Raw genomic sequence first — 20,493 nt, 5'->3', positions numbered from 1 at the left:
CCGATGTATAGGATATGTCCACAGGCCAAGATATGGCTCATTGATGCAGAGTTCTCCTCCAGGACCCTTGCCCGTCTCCATAAAAGGGGTTTGTGAACCTCCCCCCCCCCCCCCCCATAGTGCTTACAAGCTCCTCACCAAAGATCTTGTAAGCCCTAATCATGTTCTGCTTCTGCCAGTGGTGGTCGGTCTCCAAGGCAACGAGCAGAACATAAAAGGGCAAACTATTTATAAGAACTATCCAACAAGATCCATTTATGAAGATGAGAATACCACTAAAGGGGCAGCAATGAAGTAAACCTCAGATGTCGTGCATGGCGAGCTGCAGGGTATTCAGGTAAAAGGCTCGTCCAGTGATGGGAGACCAGAGATTCCTGACGGTGGGCTGAATGTGGCGTGTGGGGGCACAGGGTCCAGCGTCACATCGTCACTTTCACTGCTGGATTTGTGGCTGTTCTGTCCAGACAAGGAGGCAAGAGTCAGATGTGGCCCATGGGCCGTGATTTGCCCGGTCTGAGGTCCGGAGACTATTTAGCAGCTGTTCTTTGCTGCAGGTTAATAGGGGTGTCTGCGCCTTGTCTGCATCCTAGACCCTAATTGCTGTCTACACCGCGTCACTTGTGAGATTTCATTGTGCAGCTTTTATGTTACATTTTCTTCATCTCCATTTTGGACATTCAGACAGAAGCTTCAGCACGTTGCACCAGAATTGACTTGTCCCCCTTTATTCTCCGCAGGCTGGACGCATACAATGTGAAGGAGGACGCTTCTGCCTTCCCTGGGAAAAGGGCCCTGATCTCCTTCCTGTCCTGGTTTGATTACTGCGATCAGCTTATTAAAGAAGCGCACAGGGTGAGGCATCATTCCACCTCCGCGACCTGCTGATGACTGGTGTCATAGGGATATAAAGAGAAGCAGGGGTCGGACCCTTGCAGAGACCGCACATTAGTGGTCCGGGGGTCAGACCCTCGCAGAGCGCACATTAGTGGTCCGGGGGTTGGAGCCTTGCAGAGCGCACATTAGTGGTGTATTCAGCATAAGTGGTCAGCGGTGGAGCACATGAGAGGATCTTTTATCGTTTTGTTTCTGAGAATAGTAATAAATGTTTGATTTTACTTTTCACTTTGACATTCGATTCTCATAAGCAAAATATGTTTTCACATTATCCAGAGTCCATAATGTTCACGGGTGTGAATACATTTTGTAGACATCTTCACCTTCTCTTGTCATCGTTTGTGGGTCCATTCCCATTTATGGAGAGTGACGGTCCAGCACTAGGACGTCCTGAAGACTGATGAGGGCCCCGAGCTCTGTCCTGTCCGATATAAAATCTGCCAGGTTTCATCACCGGACAGGATTATCTGAGCATTGTGCAGTAATTCACCTTACTCAGAGACGGGGTTCAGCTCAGGGGGCGAAACATCTGAGTGTCCCTAACATGGAGCTCTGACTACACCTACGGTGTCACACCCTGAGTACAGGGGAACCTCAGGAGATGACGCGCTGTTATCGAAAATAATCTCTATACAAAGACCAGCTCTGATATTACCGCCATATGGCGACCATGTAGTGGTAGATACCAGTCCTGCAGAATATATAGAGATCACCGCACAGTTATAGATGGTGATTTACAGCTGATGGTCCTTCTTATGGAGTCACTTTTCACGTCTTTCCATATTGCCCAGACCGACATGACGACTTCTCCAGCCAGAACTCAACTGCAGAGAATACAGCACAGACACATCGGACTTCTCACATTTCCTGCCCCATCACCATCTATCCCCAATCTGCACAAACTCCTTATCCTGCTGATACCCCAATACTGAGCCGCTGCTGCCGTATGTGTCCTTATTACTGCCCCTGATAACCCAATACTGAGCCGCTGCTGCCGTATGTGTCCCTATTACTTCCCCTGATACCCCAATACTGAGCCGCTGCTGCCGTATGTGTCCCTATTACTGCCCCTGATACCCCAATACTGAGCCGCTGCTGCCGTATGTGTCCCTATTACTGCCCCTGATACCCCAATACTGAGCCGCTGCTGCCGTATGTGTCCTTATTACTGCCCCTGATACCCCAATACTGAGCCTCTGCCGTATGTGTCCCTATTACTGCACCTGATACCCCAATACTGAGCCTCTGCCGTATGTGTCCCTATTACTCCCTGATACCCCAATACTGAGCCTCTGCTGTCGTATCAGGGGCAGTAATAGGGACACATACGGCAGCAGAGGCTCAGTATTGGGGTATGTGTCCCTATTACTGCCTTTGATACCCCAATACTGAGCCTCTGCTGCCGTATGTGTCCCGATTACTGCCCCTGATACCCCAATACTGAGCTGCTGCTGCCGTATGTGTTCCTATTACTGCACCTGATACCCCAATACTGAGCCTCTGCTGCCGTATGTGTCCCTATTACTGCCCTTGATACCCCAATACTGAGCCGCTGCTGCCGTATGTGTCCCTATTACTGCCCCTGATACCCCAATACTGAGCTGCTGCTGCTGCCGTATGTGTCCCTATTACTGCACCTGATACCCCAATACTGAGCCGCTGCTGCCGTATGTGTCCCTATAACTGCCCCTGATACCCCAATACTGAGCCGCTGCTGCTGTATGTGTCCCTATTACTGCCCTTGATACCCCAATACTGAGCCGCTGCTGCCGTATGTGTCCCTATTACTGCACCTGATACCCCAATACTGAGCCGCTGCTGCCGTATGTGTCCCTATTACTGCCCCTGATACCCAAATACTGAGCCGCTGCTGCCGCATGTGTCCCTATTACTGCCCCTGATACCCCAATACTGAGCCGCTGCTGCCATATGTGTCCCTATTACTGCCCCTGATACCCCAATACTGAGCTGCTGCTGCCGTATGTGTCCCTATTACTGCACCTGATACCCCAATACTGAGCCGCTGCTGCCGTATGTGTCCCTATTACTGCCCCTGATACCCCAATACTGAGCCGCTGCTGCCGTATGTGTCCCTATTACTACACCTGCTGTGTGGAACAAAAACAGCGACCCTTACATAGTAATAATAAGAACACTGTGGCCCCACATAATGCCTCCACAGCGACCCTTACATAGTAATGCCACCACTGTGCCCCCACATAATGCCCACCATTGTCTCCCCATACATAGTAATAATGCCACCACTGTTCCCCCACATAATAATGCCACCATTGTCTCCCCATACATAGTAATAATGCCACCACTGTTCCCCCACATAATAATGCCACCATTGTCTCCCCATACATAGTAATAATGCCACCACTGTTCCCCCACATAATAATGCCACCATTGTCTCCCCATACATAGTAATAATGCCACCACTGTTCCCCCACATAATAATGCCACCATTGTCTCCCCATACATTGTAATAATGCCTCCTTTGTGCCCTATTGATGGTAAAATTCACCCCTTGAAATTATTAATGCCCTGTGCTAGTGCCCTATATAACTGTCCACACTGTGCCCCCAAAAAGTTTTAATGCCCTCTGTGCACCGATGACGTCCCCGGGACGCTGACATTGTGCGTGCGCCTAGACCAGTGTATCACCCGGCCGTTCTGTAGACCACAGACATAAAGTGACCGCAGAATGGAGAGCGGCTCTACCACAGAGCTCATCTATATTGAGTAGAGAGAGGCAGTAACTTTGGGAGGTCTCCTCTGGCCAGGGGCCCTGGACAGCCGCATCCTCTCCCACCATTCCTTCCCCCCCGGGAGCTACGCTACTGACTGTACATACAACAGCTGTCAGCACGATTCTGTAAAGTGAAGGCTCGGCTCTAGGGACGCAGTAATACTGTGTGTACGTCGGCTTTGTGGCTCTTCAATTACAATTTCAAGTTTCCTGCTAATTAGATTTTGGTGCACGGGGGCCGGACTGTACTGGGGGGACTGGACTGTTCTGGAGGGGGGGGGGGGGGGGACGGGTGTCGGACTGCTCATTGGGGGCCGGACCGTTCTCTGGGGGGGGGGGGGGGGGGGGGGGAGTCGAGCTGTTCTGGGGGGGGGGGGGGGCGGACTGTTTTTTGGGGGGGCAGACTGTACTGGGGTCTTCTTCTCCCTGTCTGTGACTCTCTGGCCCCGGGCTTTTCAATAACCTGCCTTTTTTCTGTTATACTTTGCACCGGCGCCGTCGTTGCCGTGTGCACAGAGTGAGTTCTCTGCTCACATTATATCCAGGTAGTGATTTACGGTTCTCCGTGTTGGTTTTCTGTAGACGGCGGCCACCACCTTGGCTCGGTCGGTGACAGAGAGGTTCCTGGTCAGCGTGTTGGAGCCGCAGCTCATGCAGACGTAAGTATTAGTAGCGCAGTAGGGGCAAGATCCTCGTAATTTGGGGGAAAAATGAATAGTTTCATTGTAATAATACAATTATAGGAAGGATATGGATTATTCAGAGGCTTTTCAGATGCCACATAAATATATCGGACTCCTGTCATAGCTCTACTCTTATAATAAATGAGCACAGGTCATGATTTGTATTAAGATTATTGTACTTGTCTTTTATTATTTATACCCCTCCTCACATGTAAAGCTCCATGGAATAAATGGTGCTCTAATAAATAATAATAACCAGTGCAGCGATCCCGAGGCTGAACCCTTGTCCTGACCGTGTCAGTCTTGTTTTCACTACTTTTTTACGTTTGTTTTTTTAATCCTCCCAGACGTGAACTGCTTTGGCTCTTACTGGTAGTGTTGAGATTCTCATCCTCCTTTTTCACTTTCCCAGGTCAGAGATTGGGATCCTCACGGCGACCTCCCTACTTCATCGAATTGTGCGGCAAGTGACATCCGAGGCTTTGCTGGAAGAGATTGTTCATTTCCTAGTGGGGGATCAGCGAGAGCCGGAGACGCTGAGCGGCGTTCAGGGGGCCCCATTACGCCATCGCCTCATAGAGCACTGTAACCACATATCGGACGAGGTGAGGCTGCGCCCGTGGTCACCGCTCCCAGGACAACTCGGCTGGGGGTCACAATAATAATGGTCACTCTTCAGTGATGAATGTGCCGCTAATGATGTGTATAAAGATGGAAAAATAAGCCCAAAATGGAGGGTAAAATTCCAATTTTCTCTACCATGCTCTACACCACAGTAGGGAGAGCTTACAGAGGAGAGACTAAATCAATCAAAAGTATTTAGGACACTCCTAAACAGCTAGATACACAACGAAAGACAATGGAGTCCATGTCCATGAATAACAAAATACAGTTTTATTAGAACAAAAGATCACAAAATACAAATATGTACAGATCAGTCAGACACAGTACTCATTCAGATTGAGAAGGACCGGGTAGCACAGACCAAAAACAAGTGTGAATCCCGAAAGACATCATATACCGCCATAAAGTGCATAGTGCAATAGTACAAGGATATTGAACCAGGGGTGTATTAAAGAAATAAGGGACAATAGATGAGCCCTGTACACAGGCTCAAACACATATCACAATCGTAACAAATTACCCTCCCGGTTCTCACCCAGATGCTGTCAGACGCCAGCATCTGGGTGAGAACCGGGAGGGTAATTTGTTATGATTGTGATATGTGTTTGAGCCTGTGTACAGGGCTCATCTATTGTCCCTTATTTCTTTAACCCCTTCCCGACCCATGACGCCACGTAGGCGTCATGAAAACCCGTGCCAATCCGACCCATGACGCCTATGTAGCGTCATGGAATGATCGCGTCGCTGCAGAGCGGGTGAAAGGGTTAACTCCGATTTCACCCGATCTGCAGGGAGAGGGGGAGTGGTACTTCAGCCCGGGGGGTGGCTTCACCCCCCCCGTGGCTACGATCGCTCTGATTGGCAGTTTCACTTTCAACAGCCAATCGGAGCGATTTGTAATATTTCACCTAAAAAACTGGTGAAATATTACAATCCAGCCATGGCCGATGCTGCAATATCATCGGCCATGGCTGGAAATACTGAAGTGACACCCCCCACCCCCCCGATCGACCCCCCAAGCCACCGATCTGTCCCGTAGTCCCCTCCGTCCTGTGCTCCGCTCCCCCCGTCCTCCTGTCCGCTCCCCCCGTGCTCCTATGTCACCCCCCCGTGCTCCGACGCCCCCCCGTGCCCCGATCTCCCCCCCCCTTATACTTACCGAGGCTCCCGGTGCCCGTCCGCCTCCTCCATGGGCGCCGCCATCTTACAAAATGGCGGGCGCATGCTCAGTGCGCCTGCCGAATCTGCCAGCCGGCAGATTCATTACAAAGTACATTTTGATCGCTGTGGTAGGTTCTATCACAGCGATCAAAATAAAAAAAATAATAAATAACCCCCCCCCCCTTTATCACCCCCATAGGTAGGGACAATAATAAAATAAAGAAAATATTTTTTTTTTCTTTTTCCACTAGGGTTAGGGTTAGAACTAGGGGTAGGGTTAGAGTTACGGGTAGGGTTAGGGTTATGGCATGTGCAGTCAGTGCGGATTTGGCTGCGGATCCGCAGCGGATTGGCCGCGGATCTGCAGCGGATTGGCCGCGGATCCGCAGCGGATCTGCAGCGGATTGGCCGCGGACCCGCAGCGGATTGGCCGCGGACCCGCAGCGGATTGGCGGCTGCGAATTCGTAGCAGTTTTCCATCAGGTTTACAGTACCATGTACACCTATGGAAAACCAAATCCGCTGTGCCCATGGTGCGGAAAATTCCGTGCAGAAACGCTGCGTTGTATTTTCCGCAGCATGTCAATTCTTTGTGCGGATTCCGCAGCGTTTTACACCTGTTCCTCAATAGGAATCCGCAGGTGAAATCCGCACACAAAAAACACTGGAAATCTGCTGTAAATCCGCAGGTAAAACGCAGTGCCTTTTACCTGCAGATTTTTCAAAAATCGTGCGGAAAAATCTCACACGAATCCGCAACGTGGGCACATAGCCTTAGGGTTAGGGTTGGAATTAGGGCTAGGGTTGGAAATAGGGTTAAGATTAGGCTTGTGGTTAGGGTTACAGATAGGGTTAGGGGTGCGTTGGGGTTACAGTTGTGGTTAGGGTTGGGATTAGGGTTACGGTTGGGATTAGGGTTAGGATTAGGGTTGGAATTAGGGTTACGGGTGTGTTGCGGTTAGGGTTGTGGTTAGGGGTGTGTTGGGGTTAGGGTTGTGATTAGGGTTATGGCTACAGTTGGGATTAGGATTAGGGGTGTGTTGGGGTTAGTGTTGAAGTTAGAATTGAGGGGTTTCCACTGTTTAGGCACATCAGGGGTCTCCAAACGCAACATGGCACCACCATTGATTCCAGCCAATCTTGCGTTCAAAAAGTCAAATGGTGCTCCCTCCCTTCCAAGCCCCGACGTGCGCCCAAACAGTGGTTTACCCCCACATTTGGGGTACCAGCGTACTCGGGACAAACTGGGCAACAACTGTTGGGGTCCAATTTCTCCTGTTACCCTTGCAAAAATAAAAAATTACTTGCTAAAACATAATTTTTGAGGAAAGAACAATTATTTTTTATTTTCACGGCTCTGCGTTATAAACTTCTGTGAAGCACTTGGGGGTTGAAAGTGCTCAGCACACATCTAGATAAGTTCCTTCGGGGGTCTAGTTTCCAAAATGGGGTCACTTGTGGGGTGTTTCTACTGTTTAGGCACATCAGGGGCTCTGCAAATGCAACGTGATGCCCGCAGACCATTCCATCAAAGTCTGCATTTCAAATGTCACTACTTCCCTTCCGACAGTGGTTTACCCCCACATATGGGGTACCAGCACACTCACAACAAACTGGGCAACAAATATTGGGGCCCAATTTCTCCTGTTACCCTTGTGAAAATAAAAAATTGCTTGCTAAAACATCTTTTTTGAGGAAAGAAAAATTATTTTTTATTTTCACGGCTCTGCGTTGTAAACTTCTGTGAAGCACTTGGGGGTTGAATGTGCTCACCACACATCTAGATAAGTTCCTTAGGGGGTCTAGTTTCCAAAATGGGGTCACTTGTGGGGGGTTTCTACTGTTTAGGCATATCAGGGGCTCTGCAAACGTAACATGATGCCCGCAGACCATTCCATCAAAGTCTGCATTCCAAAACGTCACTACTTCCCTTCCGAGCCCCGGCATGTGCCCAAACAGTGGTTTACCCCCATATATGGGGTATCAGCGTACTCAGGAGAAACTGGACAACAACTTTTGGGTCCAATTTCTCCTGTTACTCTTGCAAAAATAAAAAATTCTGGGCTAAAAAAATATTTTTGAGGAAAGGAAACACATTTATTATTTTCACGGCTCTGCGTTATAAACTTCTGTGAAGCACCTGGGGGTTATAAGTGCTCACTATGCATCTAGATAAGATCCTTGGGGGGTCTAGTTTCCAAAATGGGGTCACTTGTAGGGGATCTCCAATGTTTAGGCACACAGGGGCTCTCCAAACGCAACATGGTGTCCGCTAACGATTGGAGCTAATTTTCCATTCAAAAAGTCAAATGGCACGCCTCCCCTTCCGAGCCTTGCCGTGCACCCAAACAGTGGTTTACCCCCACATATGAGGTATCGGCGTACTCAGGAGAAATTGCCCAACAAATTTTAGGATCCATTTTATCCTGTTGCCCATGTGAAAATGAAAGAATTGAGGCTAAAAGAAATTTTGTGTGGAAAAAAAGTACTTTTTCATTTTTGCGGATCAATTTGTGAAGCACCTGGGAGTTTAAAGTGCTCACTATGCCTCTAGATAAGTTCCTTGGGGGGTCTAGTTTCCAAAATGGGGTCACTTGTGGAGGAGCTCTAATGTTTAGGCACACAGGGGCATTCCAAAAGCGACATGGTGTCCGCTAACAATGGAGATAATTTTTCATTCAAAAAGTCAAATGGCGCTCCTTCCCTTCCGAGCCTTACCATGTGCCCAAACAGTGGTTTACCCCCACATATGAGGTATCGGCGTACTCAGGAGAAATTGCCCAACAAATTTTAGGATCCATTTTATCCTGTTGCCAATGTGAAAATGAAAAAATTGAGGCTAAAATAATTTTTTTGGGAAAAAAAAGTACTTTTTCATTTTTACGGATCAATTTGTGAAGCACCTGGGGGTTTAAAGTGCTCACTATGCTTCTAGATAAGTTCCTTGGGGGGTCTAGTTTCCAAAATGGGGTCACTTGTGGGGGAGCTCCAATGTTTAGGCACACGGGGGCTCTCCAAACGCGACATGGTGTCCGTTAAAGATTGGAGCCAATTTTTCATTGAAAAAGTCAAATGGCGCTCCTTCCTTTCCGAGCCCTGCCGTGCGCCCAAACAGTGGTTTACCCCCACATATGAGGTATCAGCGTACTCAGGACAAATTGGACAACAACGTCCGTGGTCCAGTTTCTCCTTTTACCCTTGGGAAAATAAAAAAATTGTTGCTAAAAGATCATTTTTGTGACTAAAAAGTTAAATGTTCATTTTTTACTTCCATGTTGGTTCTGCTGCTGTGAAACACCTGAAGGGTTAATAAACTTCTTGAATGTGGTTTTGAGCACCTTGAGGGGTGCAGTTTTTAGAATGGTGTCACTTTTGGGTATTTTCAGCCATATAGAACCCTCAAAATGACTTCAAATGTGAGGTGGTCCCTAAAAAAAATGGTTTTGTAAATTTTGTTGTAAAAATGAGAAATCACTGGTCAAATTTTAACCCTTATAACTTCCTAGCAAAAAAAAAATGTTGTTTCCAAAATTGTGCTGATGTAAAGTAGACATGTGGGAAACGTTATTTATTAACTATTTTGTGTCACATAACTCTCTGGTTTAACAGAATAAAAATTCAAAATGTGAAAATTGCTAAATTTTCAAAATTTTTGCCAAATTTCCGTTTTTTTCACAAATAAACTCAGAAATTATCAACCTAAATTTACCACTAACATGAAGCCCAATATGTCACGAAAAAACAGTCTCAGAATCGCTAGGATCCGTTGAAGCGTTCCTGAGTTATTACCTCATAAATGGACACTGGTCAGCATTGCAAAAAACGGCAAGGTCATTAAGGCCAAAATAGGCTGGGTCATGAAGGGGTTAATACACCCCTGGTTCAATATCCTTGTACTATTGCACTATGCACTTTATGGCGGTATATGATGTCTTTCAGGATTCACACTTGTTTTTGGTCTGTGCTACCCGGTCCTTCTCAATCTGAATGAGTACTGTGTCTGACTGATCTGTACATATTTGTATTTTGTGATCTTTTGTTCTAATAAAACTGTATTTTGTTATTCATGGACATGGACTCCATTGTCTTTCGTTGTGTGTATAAAGATGGCAGGAGGCATGATCTAAAGCACAATACATGAGGACGGTCTCTACACCCCGTCCAGATGCCGTCTGCTGATCTCCAGCACCATTCATCGTCCTTTGCTCAGTGACACGTGGAGGATTTTCTTTGCATATTTTGTGGATTTTTGGTGAAATCTGTGACACAAAAACATTTTCCACAATGTGTAGTTGATAAAATGATGATTTTTTAAATTCTGTTTGATCCGAGGGGAAATCTTGTCCCAAGCAAACAAATGTGAACCAGTCCTGAATGTTCATGGGTAATACTTGTCATCTCGGTGCCCACAGATCAGTATTATGACCTTGCGGCTGTTCGAGCATCTGCTCCAGAAACCCAATGAGCACATACTTTATAACTTGATCCTGCGAAACCTGGAGGAGAGGAACTACACGGAGTACAAGCCCCCGTGTCTGGAGGACAGAGACATCGTGGAGAACGGGCAGATCCCCGGGGCGGTGTATGTACGATGGACGCCTGCTGTTCTTATGGTCTCGTCACTGCAGATCTCATTCACTGTTGTCTCCTTCTACAGAGACCTTGAAGAAGATCCGATATTTACAGACATCTCTCCAGACAGCGCTCTGTCTAAAGAATGGCTGAGCGCCTCTCCTCCCATCACGCCCGATCATCAAAGAACCGATGGTAAAACCGAAGTTCACAAAATTGTTAACAGGTGAGTCTGGAAAGTTTGTGCCCCCATGTAACCTATAGAAAGTAGCATATGGGCTCCCGTGTATGAGCATACGTATAGGCATCTTGCTTACACAGGAGAAAAAAATGATGGACTGATCATGAATTAATGTGCACCATTGCAAAACATATAAGGATAGATTAAAGGGGTTGTCCATGGAAAATAAGTTACTACCTGTCCACAGGATTGGTAAAAACTGACTGACCACTGAGATCCGCATCAATCAGCACAATGCAAAACTTTTATCGCCCTTATAATGGCAGGGATGTGTCGGACCGCCGCTCCATTCACTCTCTGTGGCTGGTTCAGTTCTTCTATGTGTAGCCCCTTAGAAAGTCAATGAAGCGGAGGTCAGGCATGCACATTCTCATTATCAAAGGGATAAAAGTACAGGTGACAGCAGTCAGACTCCTCTGAACCATAGATAGATGACAACTTCACTGGACAGTTCCATTTAAAAGTATCCATCATGGGGTTAATTACTTTATAGGGGATTCCGCAATTTATTATTTTAGTTCAAAACCCGGCCCCTCCCACCCCAGCCGATCCCTCCCCAAAGACCCGGCCCCTCCCACTCCTGCCAATCCCTCCTATAATACCCGGCCCCTACACTCTTGCCGATCCCTCCCCTAATACCCGGCCCCTCCACCCCTTCCGATCCCTCACCTAATACCCGGCCCCTCCACTCCTGCCGATCCCTCACTTAATACCCGGCCCCTCCACTCCTGCCGATCCTTCACCTTATACCCGGCCCCTCCACTCCTGCCGATCCCTCCCCTTATACCCGGCCCTTCCCACCCCTGCCGATCCCTCCCCTAATACCTGGCCCCTCCACTCCTGCCGATCCCTCACCTAATACCCGGCCCCTCCACCCCTGCCGATCCCTCACCTAATACCCGGCCCCTCCACTCCTGCCGATCCCTCACTTAATACCCGGCCCCTCCACTCCTGCCGATCCTTCACCTTATACCCGGCCCCTCCACTCCTGCCGATCCCTCCCCTTATACCCGGCCCTTCCCACCCCTGCCGATCCCTCCCCTAATACCTGGCCCCTCCACTCCTGCCGATCCCTCACCTAATACCCGGCCCCTCCACCCCTGCCGATCCCTCACCTAATACCCGGCCCCTCCCACCCCAGCCGATCCCTCCCCAGCCAATCCCTCCCCAAAGACCCGGCCCCTCCCACTCCTGCCAATCCCTGCTATAATACCCGGCCCCTCCACTCTTGCCGATCCCTCCCCTAATACCCGGCCCCTCCACCCCTGCGGATCCCTCACCTAATACCCGGCCCCTCCACTCCTGCCGATCCCTCCCCTTATACCCAGCCCCTCCACTCCTGCCGATCCCTCACCTAATACACGGCCCCTCCACAACTGCCGATCCCTCGTCTAATACCCGGCCCCTCCACCCCTGCCGATCCCTCCCCTAATACCCGGCCCCTCCACCCCTGCCGATCCCTCACCTAATACCCGGCCCCTCCACTCCTGCCGATCCCTCCCCTTATACCCGGCCCCTCCACTCCTGCCGATCCCTCACCTAATACATGACCCCTCCACAACTGCCGATCCCTCGTCTAATACCCGGCCCCTCCACCCCTGCCGATCCCTCCCCTAATACCCGGCCCCTCCACCCCTGCCGATCCCTCCCCTCCACCCCTGCCGATCCCTCACCTAATACCCGGCCCCTCCACCCCGCTGATCCCTCCCCTAATACCTGGCCCCTCCACCCCTGCCGATCCCTCACCTAATACCCTGCCCCGCCACTCCTGCCCATTTCTCCCCTAATACCCATGTTACCTGCTTACTATGGGGCGTGGAGTGTATGGGGAATAAGCCGCAGCTGACGTCACAAGTGTAACAGCTGTACTACAACCCCCAGCGTCCGAGTAGCTTCAGGGTAAAGGCTTCATCAGCGCGTTCTTAAGGCCTCAGCGTGTTTTTTCTGTTCTTTGTAGTTTTCTCTGTCTTGTTCCTGATGAAGCGAAATCTTCATATCAAGTAGAAGGCAGCGGCTATGACACCTACCTCCGAGACGCCCACCGGCAGGTAACCGGACAGAAGGGGGGCTTCAGTGCTGGACCTTTTTATAGACTTCGTACTTCCGGTCCTAATTATTTGCAAGTTCTCTGCTTGCTGTCAGTGACTGGGAACATTGTTAGACACAATGCCAGGAATAATTAATTCAGAAAAACCCAGTAACTTGTTAGTCCCTTGTAATCAGGAAGTCTCGCGTCTCATCTCTGCTGATTGGAAGTAAAGGAAGCGCCGAGGCCTGTACATAAGTATCTGTTTTATGGCAGGAAGATCATTGTAAGAAGAAAACTTCTGCAACTTTTTAGTGGACTTTTTTGTTGTTTTAATTCTGGTCCTCAAGACGTCTCCTTGTTGACGTGTGATGGGTGGGAGGCGGGCCGTTCTCTGATAAGATGCACGGCACATGTCTGATACTCGTCTGGACTGCAGGCCGTTCTCTGATAAGATGCATGGCACATGTCTGATGAGTGGGACGCAGGCCGATCTCTGATAAGATGCACTGCACATGTCTGATGAGTGGGACGCAGGCCGATCTCTGATAAGATGCATGGCACATGTCTGATGAGTGGGACGCAGGCCGATCTCTGATAAGATGCACTGCACATGTCTGATGAGTGGGACGCAGGCTGTTCTCTGATAAGATGCACTGCACATGTCTGATACTCGTCTGGACTGCAGGCCGTTCTCTGATAAGATGCACGGCACATGTCTGATGAGTGGGACGCAGGCCGATCTCTGATAAGATGCACTGCACATGTCTGATGAGTGGGACGCAGGCCGTTCTCTGATAAGATGCATGGCACATGTCTGATGAGTGGGACGCAGGCTGTTCTCTGATAAGATGCATGGCACATGTCTGATACTCGCCTGGACTGCAGGCCGTTCTCTGATAAGATGCATGGCACATGTCTGATACTCGCCTGGACTGCAGGACGTTCTCTGATAAGATGCATGGCACATGTCTGATGAGTGGGACGCAGACCGGTCTCTGATAAGATGCATGGCACATGTCTGATTAGTGGGACGCAGACCGGTCTCTGATAAGGCTACTTTCACACTAGCGTCGGGCTCGGCCCGTCGCTGTGCGTCGGGCCGACGTTCCCGACACTAGCGTTGTCTCCGCCGCACAACGAGGGCAGCGGATGCATTTTTCCAGCGCATCCGCTGCCCCATTGTGAGGTGCGGGGAGGTGGGGGCGGACCGTCGTGAGCAAAAAACATTACATGTAGCGTTTTTTGCTCCCGACGGTCCGCCACTGCACGACGCATCCGTCGCATGATGGGTGCGACGTGTGGCAATCCGTCACAATGCGTCGCTTAATGTTAATCAATGGTGAAAAAACGCATCCTGCAAACACTTTTGCAGGATGCGTTTTTTCGGCAAAACAACGCATTGTGACGGAATGCAGTTAACGCTAGTGTGAAAGTAGCCTAAGATGCACTGCACATGTCTGATACTCGCCTGGACTGCAGGCCGATCTCTGATAAGATGCATGGCACATGTCTGATACTCGCCTGGACGCAGGCCGATCTCTGATAAGATGCACTTCACATGTCTGATACTCGCCTGGACTGCAGGCCGTTCTCTGATAAGATGCATGGCACATGTCTGATACTCGCCTGGACTGCAGGCCGTTCTCTGATAAGATGCATGGCACATGTCTGATACTCGCCTGGACTGCAGGCCGTTCTCTGATAAGATGCATGGCACATGTCTGATACTCGCCTGGACTGCAGGCCGTTCTCTGATAAGATGCATGGCACATGTCTGATACTCGTCTGGACTGCAGGCCGTTCTCTGATAAGATGCATGGCACATGTCTGATACTCGCCTGGACTGCAGGCCGTTCTCTGATAAGATGCATGGCACATGTCTGATACTCGCCTGGACTGCAGGCCGTTCTCTGATAAGATGCATGGCACATGTCTGATACTCGCCTGGACTGCAGGACGTTCTCTGATAAGATGCACTTCACATGTCTGATACTCGCCTGGACGCAGGCCGATCTCTGATAAGATGCACTTCACATGTCTGATACTCGCCTGGACTGCAGGCCGTTCTCTGATAAGATGCATGGCACATGTCTGATACTCGCCTGGACTGCAGGCCGTTCTCTGATAAGATGCATGGCACATGTCTGATACTCGCCTGGACTGCAGGACGTTCTCTGATAAGATGCATGGCACATGTCTGATATTCGCCTGGACGCAGGCTGATCTCTTATGAGATGCACGGCACATGTCTGATACTCGCCTGGACGCAGGCCGATCTCTGATAAGATGCACTGCACATGTCTGATACTCGCCTGGACTGCAATGATAAGATGCATTGCACGTGTCTGATACTCGCCTGGACGCAGGCCGATCTCTGATAAGATGCATTGCACATGTCTGATGCTCACTCGCCTGGATTCAGGCCGATCTCTTATGAGATGCACGGCACATGTCTGATACTCGCCTGGACTGCAGGCCGATCTCTTATGAGATGCATGGCACATGTCTGATACTCGCCTGGACGCAGGCCGATCTCTGATAAGATGCATTGCACATGTCTGATTAGTGGGATGCAGGCCGATCTCTGATAAGATGCATTGCACATGTCTGATGAGTGGGACGCAGGCCGGTCTCTGATAAGATGCATAGCACATGTCTGATTAGTGGGACGCGGGCCGATCTCTGATAAGATGCATTGCACATGTCTGATTAGTGGGACGCGGGCCGATCTCTGATAAGATGCATTGCACATGTCTGATTAGTGGGACGCGGGCCGATCTCTGATAAGATGCATTGCACATGTCTGATTAGTGGGATGCGGGCCGATCTCTGATAAGATGCATTGCACATGTCTGATTAGTGGGATGCAGGCCGATCTCTGATAAGATGCACTGCACATGTCTGATTAGTGGGATGCAGGCCGATCTCTGATAAGATGCATAGCACATGTCTGATTAGTGGGACGCGGGCCGATCTCTGATAAGATGCATTGCACATGTCTGATTAGTGGGACGCGGGCCGATCTCTGATAAGATGCATTGCACATGTCTGATGCTCACTCGCCTGGATTCAGGCCGATCTCTTATGAGATGCATGGCACATGTCTGATACTCGCCTGGACTGCAGGCCGATCTCTGATAAGATGCACGGCACATGTCTGATACTCGCCTGGACTGCAGGCCGATCTCTGATAAGATGCATGGCATATGTCTGATTAGTGGGACGTGGGCCGATCTCTGATAAGATGCACGGCACATGTCTGATATTCGCCTGGACTGCAGGTCGATCTCTTATGAGATGCATGGCACATGTCTGATACTCGCCTGGACTAGTGCCCTGTGCAGTTTGTGGCAGAGTTGCTCTTTCAGTCTTATTTGCAGAACCCTGGACCGGCCTCTTTATTATTGTGACTGGGAATATTCCCTTTTCTCCGCTGAGAAGATAACGATGCTTCTTCCCCGTCTCCAGATTCCACAAATGTCTCACGCTTCTCCTCTTTTCCTTAGTTCCGGGATTACTGTGCAATCTGCCTGCGCTGGGATTGGCCCAGCACCGCAAAACCTATTGAAAAGTGCAATTTAGAGGCTCCTTTCTTCGAGGGACACTTCCTGAAAGTTCTGTTTGACAGAATGGGCCGGATACTGGACCAGGTGCACTTTATACTCCCTTCCTTGTATAAACAGGTGACGGGTGGCTCCCGACTCCCAACCACTAAATACGACTGGTGTGATCCTTACTGAGTGACATGGGCGTTCCCACTCAGAGGAATCCCACTGATTGTCTGGGGTGCGGCCATGATGAAGGGGTGAGGGTATAGGAGGGCCTATAATATTATTATTATTATCATTTATTTATATAGCACCGTTGAAAAAAAAAAAATATATATATATATATATTATCTCGCACGTCGATGGTCGAGCTCGTTGCTGACACCTACTAATCCGATTCTCTCCCGCAGCCTTACGACGTGAACTTACAGGTGACGTCCGTGCTGTCCAAGCTTTCCCTCTTCCCTCACCCTCACGTACATGAATTCCTTCTGGACCCCTACGTGAACTTGGCCCCCGGGTGCCGCTCCCTCTTCTCGGTCATCGTCAGGGTGAGTTCTTCTCTGTTAACTTACAATAATCCTGATGGACATTATTATATCACGGGGCAAGAATTTACCTGTGACACAGGACCCCCAGATCAGCCCCAGTGTATAAGGAAACCCCTGAAGAAGGGCTTTCCCTAATGAGCCCCTGCGACCTGCCCTTAATGCTGGGGATGTCTGCACCCATAAGGTTATGTGCACATTTAAGTATATGGTGCGGAAATTTCTGCATCTATTGGCAGGAAAACCGCAGTGGTAAAAATGCTTTTACCGTGTTTTTTAGGCTATGTTCACATTAGCGTTGTGCGGCGCAGCGTCGGGTGCAGCCACGGCTACGCATGTGTCATGCGCCCCTATATTAAACATGGGGGGTGCATGGACATGCGTTGTCTTGCGTTTTGTGACGCATGCGTCATTTTGGCGCAACTGTCAGGGCGCAGAGGACGCTGCATGATGCAGTTTTTTCTGCGCCAAAAATCATGCAAAAAATGAACGCATGCGTCACAAAACGCTGCGTTGTGCATGTTTTTTGTGTGCGTTGCGTCGCCGACGCTGCGCCGCATAACGCAAATGTGAACGTAGCCTTACTTGTATTTTTTGTGCAGATTTTCCCCACTTTTAGTTATGGGTGAAATCTGTAAAACCGCTGAAAGAACTGTGACTGCAGAGATAAATGTGCAGGTCACAAATCAGCACCGTCTGCACGAGACCGCAGGATTCTCCTTCGCTTTGCTGCATCAGAAAATCCTTCAGGTTTTGTGACAAATCGAAAAAATGCAAAGTGTGCACACAGCCTAACAATTCAAAGGATTTATATCCGTACAATCCGAGAGGACGATTCCTTTGTACTGTCGATCTTCTCCTTTCCAGGTGGTTGGAGATCTTATGGTGAGAATTCAGCGGATCCCAGACTTCACCCCTAAGCTCCTGCTTGTGAGGAAGAGACTGCTGGGCCTGGAGCCTGACGGTCCCATGTAAGTGTGTGCGGTTGGATCATTAGTAGCCATCAGCAGTCACGATCAGTCTCTGGGAAAGCTGGGTGATCGTCACTGTGAGCACCACTGGGAAAGAGGATCTGATCAGCAAATCTGCACAATCACTCAATGCGTTGTCATTCCAAGAAACTTGGTGACAACTCGTGCGGGAGCTGTTGGGATAAACATGAGTTGTGCATCTTTTCTGGGCTCCTGATTCCACCTCTTTAAATTGAGGGGTTTTATTTCTTCTATAAAGCTGGGTGGCCACGATTACCGCTGCGGAGGGAGCCGTTCAGGAGCCGGGGTAAGCTGGGCTGTAAGATCCTTCAATCCTCGGCATGTTGTCACCTCCTGTGTCTTCTCTTCCCGCAGCGTTGACCACATGACGTTGTTGGAGGGGGTCATCGTTCTTGAGGAGTTCTGCAAAGAACTGGCTGCCATTGCCTTTGTCAAGTACCACAGCTCCGCCACACCATGACGCTGCCCCCTGTCACTTCATCTGCGAGACCAAAATTTTATTAATTTTAATTTGTTTTTTTATTTTTTGGGCAAAGACTTTTTATTGGAAAGAAGGGAAACCAGACGGTGACGTCTCCAGGCTGTAGCCGCTCGCACAGGAGATGTCGGACGTGGATTTATTTTCTGTTCTCCGTTACCTTATGTGTTTTACAGAAACTCTTAATCATGTGGGATTTTTCAGCGGGATGATTAAATTTCGCATGCATTTTAAAAAAAGAAAAAACCTCACCCGAATGTCTGCGTCGTACAGCGGGGGACGGAGTCTGCTCATTCGGAGAAAGTTTACACAAAAAAAAGTATTTTACCATGAACAATTTCAGACACGGCAGCAGAAGCCGGCACCGCTCCGTCCCGCCATTCACCACCTTGAGGAGGACACGACCCGGGATCTTTCATGTCCGACTCAAAGAAGAAGCAAAAAGAAACCACTTCTCCGCTTTTTATATTAAGGAACTAAATTAGGATTAAATTTGACGCGTTTCATGATTATTGTCTGTTATTCTGGAAGGAGTTTGTGGCCCCCGGCTTTGTGTGAGGAGCAGTGGCCCCCGCATGTCACCTGCCATCGCCCCATCGTCAGACGCTTGTGTGACCCGATGCCGCCCTCACTGCGTCCCACATGCTGCTACTTCACCCCATTGTTTTATTTTGTCTTTATAATGTTATTGGAGCAAATGTTATCGATGGACACGAAGCTTGTAAGAAATTAATATATTTCATGACTGGATGTTGTTATCTTAATGGTATATTTGCTTTGTGTATATATGTAATGTATAAATTGTATTATACATGCATATAAAGCCATTATCGGGACCCCCGGCTCATTCCTATGTGTCCATTATATAGACCGTCATTTGTCTCATTGGGGGACACAGAACCATGGGGTAGTTTGCTGCCACCTGGAGGCCTACACTGTTATTGCATCTAAATACCTGTCTCCCACCTGCAGGCTGCACCTCTCCTCCTGGAGTCGGCGTCCTCAGTACAGTGTCAGTGGGAGTTACCAGTGTACAGCTCTGGGGGAGGGAAGGGGACGGTGCTGGTGTGGGGGGCCCAGTTCTGGTGTATGGCGCCTGGTCCCGGTGCAGGGGGGCCCTGTCCCGGTGTAGGGGGGCCCGGTCTTGGTGTATTGCGCCTGGTCCCAGTGCAGGGGGGCCCTGTCCCGGTGTGGGGGGGCCCAGTAGTAGTGTAGGAGGGCCCGGTCCTGGTGTATCGCGCCTGGTCCCGGTGTAGGGGGGCCCTGTCCTGGTGTATTGTGCCTGGTCCCAGTGTATTGCGCCTGGTCCCAGTGCAGGGGGGCCCTGTCCCGGTGTAGGGGGGCCCAGTCCTAGTGTATGGCGCCTGGTGCAGGGGGGCCCTGTCCCGGTGTAGGGGGGCCCAGTCCTAGTGTATGGCGCCTGGTCCCAGTGTAGGGGGGCCCTGTCCTGTTGTATGGGGCCTGGTCCCGGTGTAGGGGGGGACCCGGTCCTGGTGTAGGGGGCCAATGCTGCTGGCGCATCTGAGCTCCTATTGGCCTTCGTTGGTTGGGGTTACACAAGTCGGTGGGCTGCAGTGGGTCTGTGCCATGCGGCTACCTGTGTATCTGCAGGTGTCTTTCTCTACGCGGGCCGGATGGTAGCAGGCCAGATGCTGGTTAAGGCCATGTTCACACTTCGCGGTTTTTACCGCGGATCCGCGGCGATTTTGATGCTGCGGGTCCGCAGCAGTTTCCATAGCGTTTCCATTAACATGTAAACCCTATGGAAACCGCAAACCGCTGTGCACATGCTGCGGGAAAAACCGCGCAGAAACGCAGCGGTTTAAAACCCGCAGCATGTCACTTCTTTGTGCAGAATCGCTGCGATTCTGCACACATAGAAATGCATTGAACCGCTTACTTCCCGCATGGGGCTGTGCCCACGTTGTGGGAAGTAAGCGGATAATGCGCGGTTGCTACCCGGGGTGGAGA

The 20,493-nt window shown here is 49.8% G+C and overlaps 1 protein-coding gene across 1 annotated transcript in view; it reads left to right on the top strand.

Annotated features, from left to right (window-relative positions):
* The window catches only part of FHIP2A (FHF complex subunit HOOK interacting protein 2A), a 39,932-nt gene extending 20,574 nt beyond the window's left edge, over positions 1–19,358 (top strand). Inside the window, exons 8-17 of the mRNA XM_077257922.1 lie at positions 738–852; positions 4,229–4,305; positions 4,742–4,934; positions 10,527–10,696; positions 10,772–10,912; positions 12,885–12,975; positions 16,463–16,606; positions 16,915–17,055; positions 17,920–18,023; positions 18,399–19,358. Of these exons, the coding sequence (XP_077114037.1) occupies positions 738–852; positions 4,229–4,305; positions 4,742–4,934; positions 10,527–10,696; positions 10,772–10,912; positions 12,885–12,975; positions 16,463–16,606; positions 16,915–17,055; positions 17,920–18,023; positions 18,399–18,504 (1,282 nt within the window). The 3' untranslated portion in view covers positions 18,505–19,358. The remainder of the gene's footprint in view (positions 1–737; positions 853–4,228; positions 4,306–4,741; positions 4,935–10,526; positions 10,697–10,771; positions 10,913–12,884; positions 12,976–16,462; positions 16,607–16,914; positions 17,056–17,919; positions 18,024–18,398) is intronic.
* Positions 19,359–20,493: the final 1,135 nt, after the last annotated feature.

This window comes from Ranitomeya variabilis, chromosome 4 (genome assembly GCF_051348905.1).
Source record: "Ranitomeya variabilis isolate aRanVar5 chromosome 4, aRanVar5.hap1, whole genome shotgun sequence".
Taxonomy (NCBI): domain Eukaryota; kingdom Metazoa; phylum Chordata; class Amphibia; order Anura; family Dendrobatidae; genus Ranitomeya; species Ranitomeya variabilis.
This window is presented reverse-complemented; position numbering and strand designations above follow the sequence as displayed.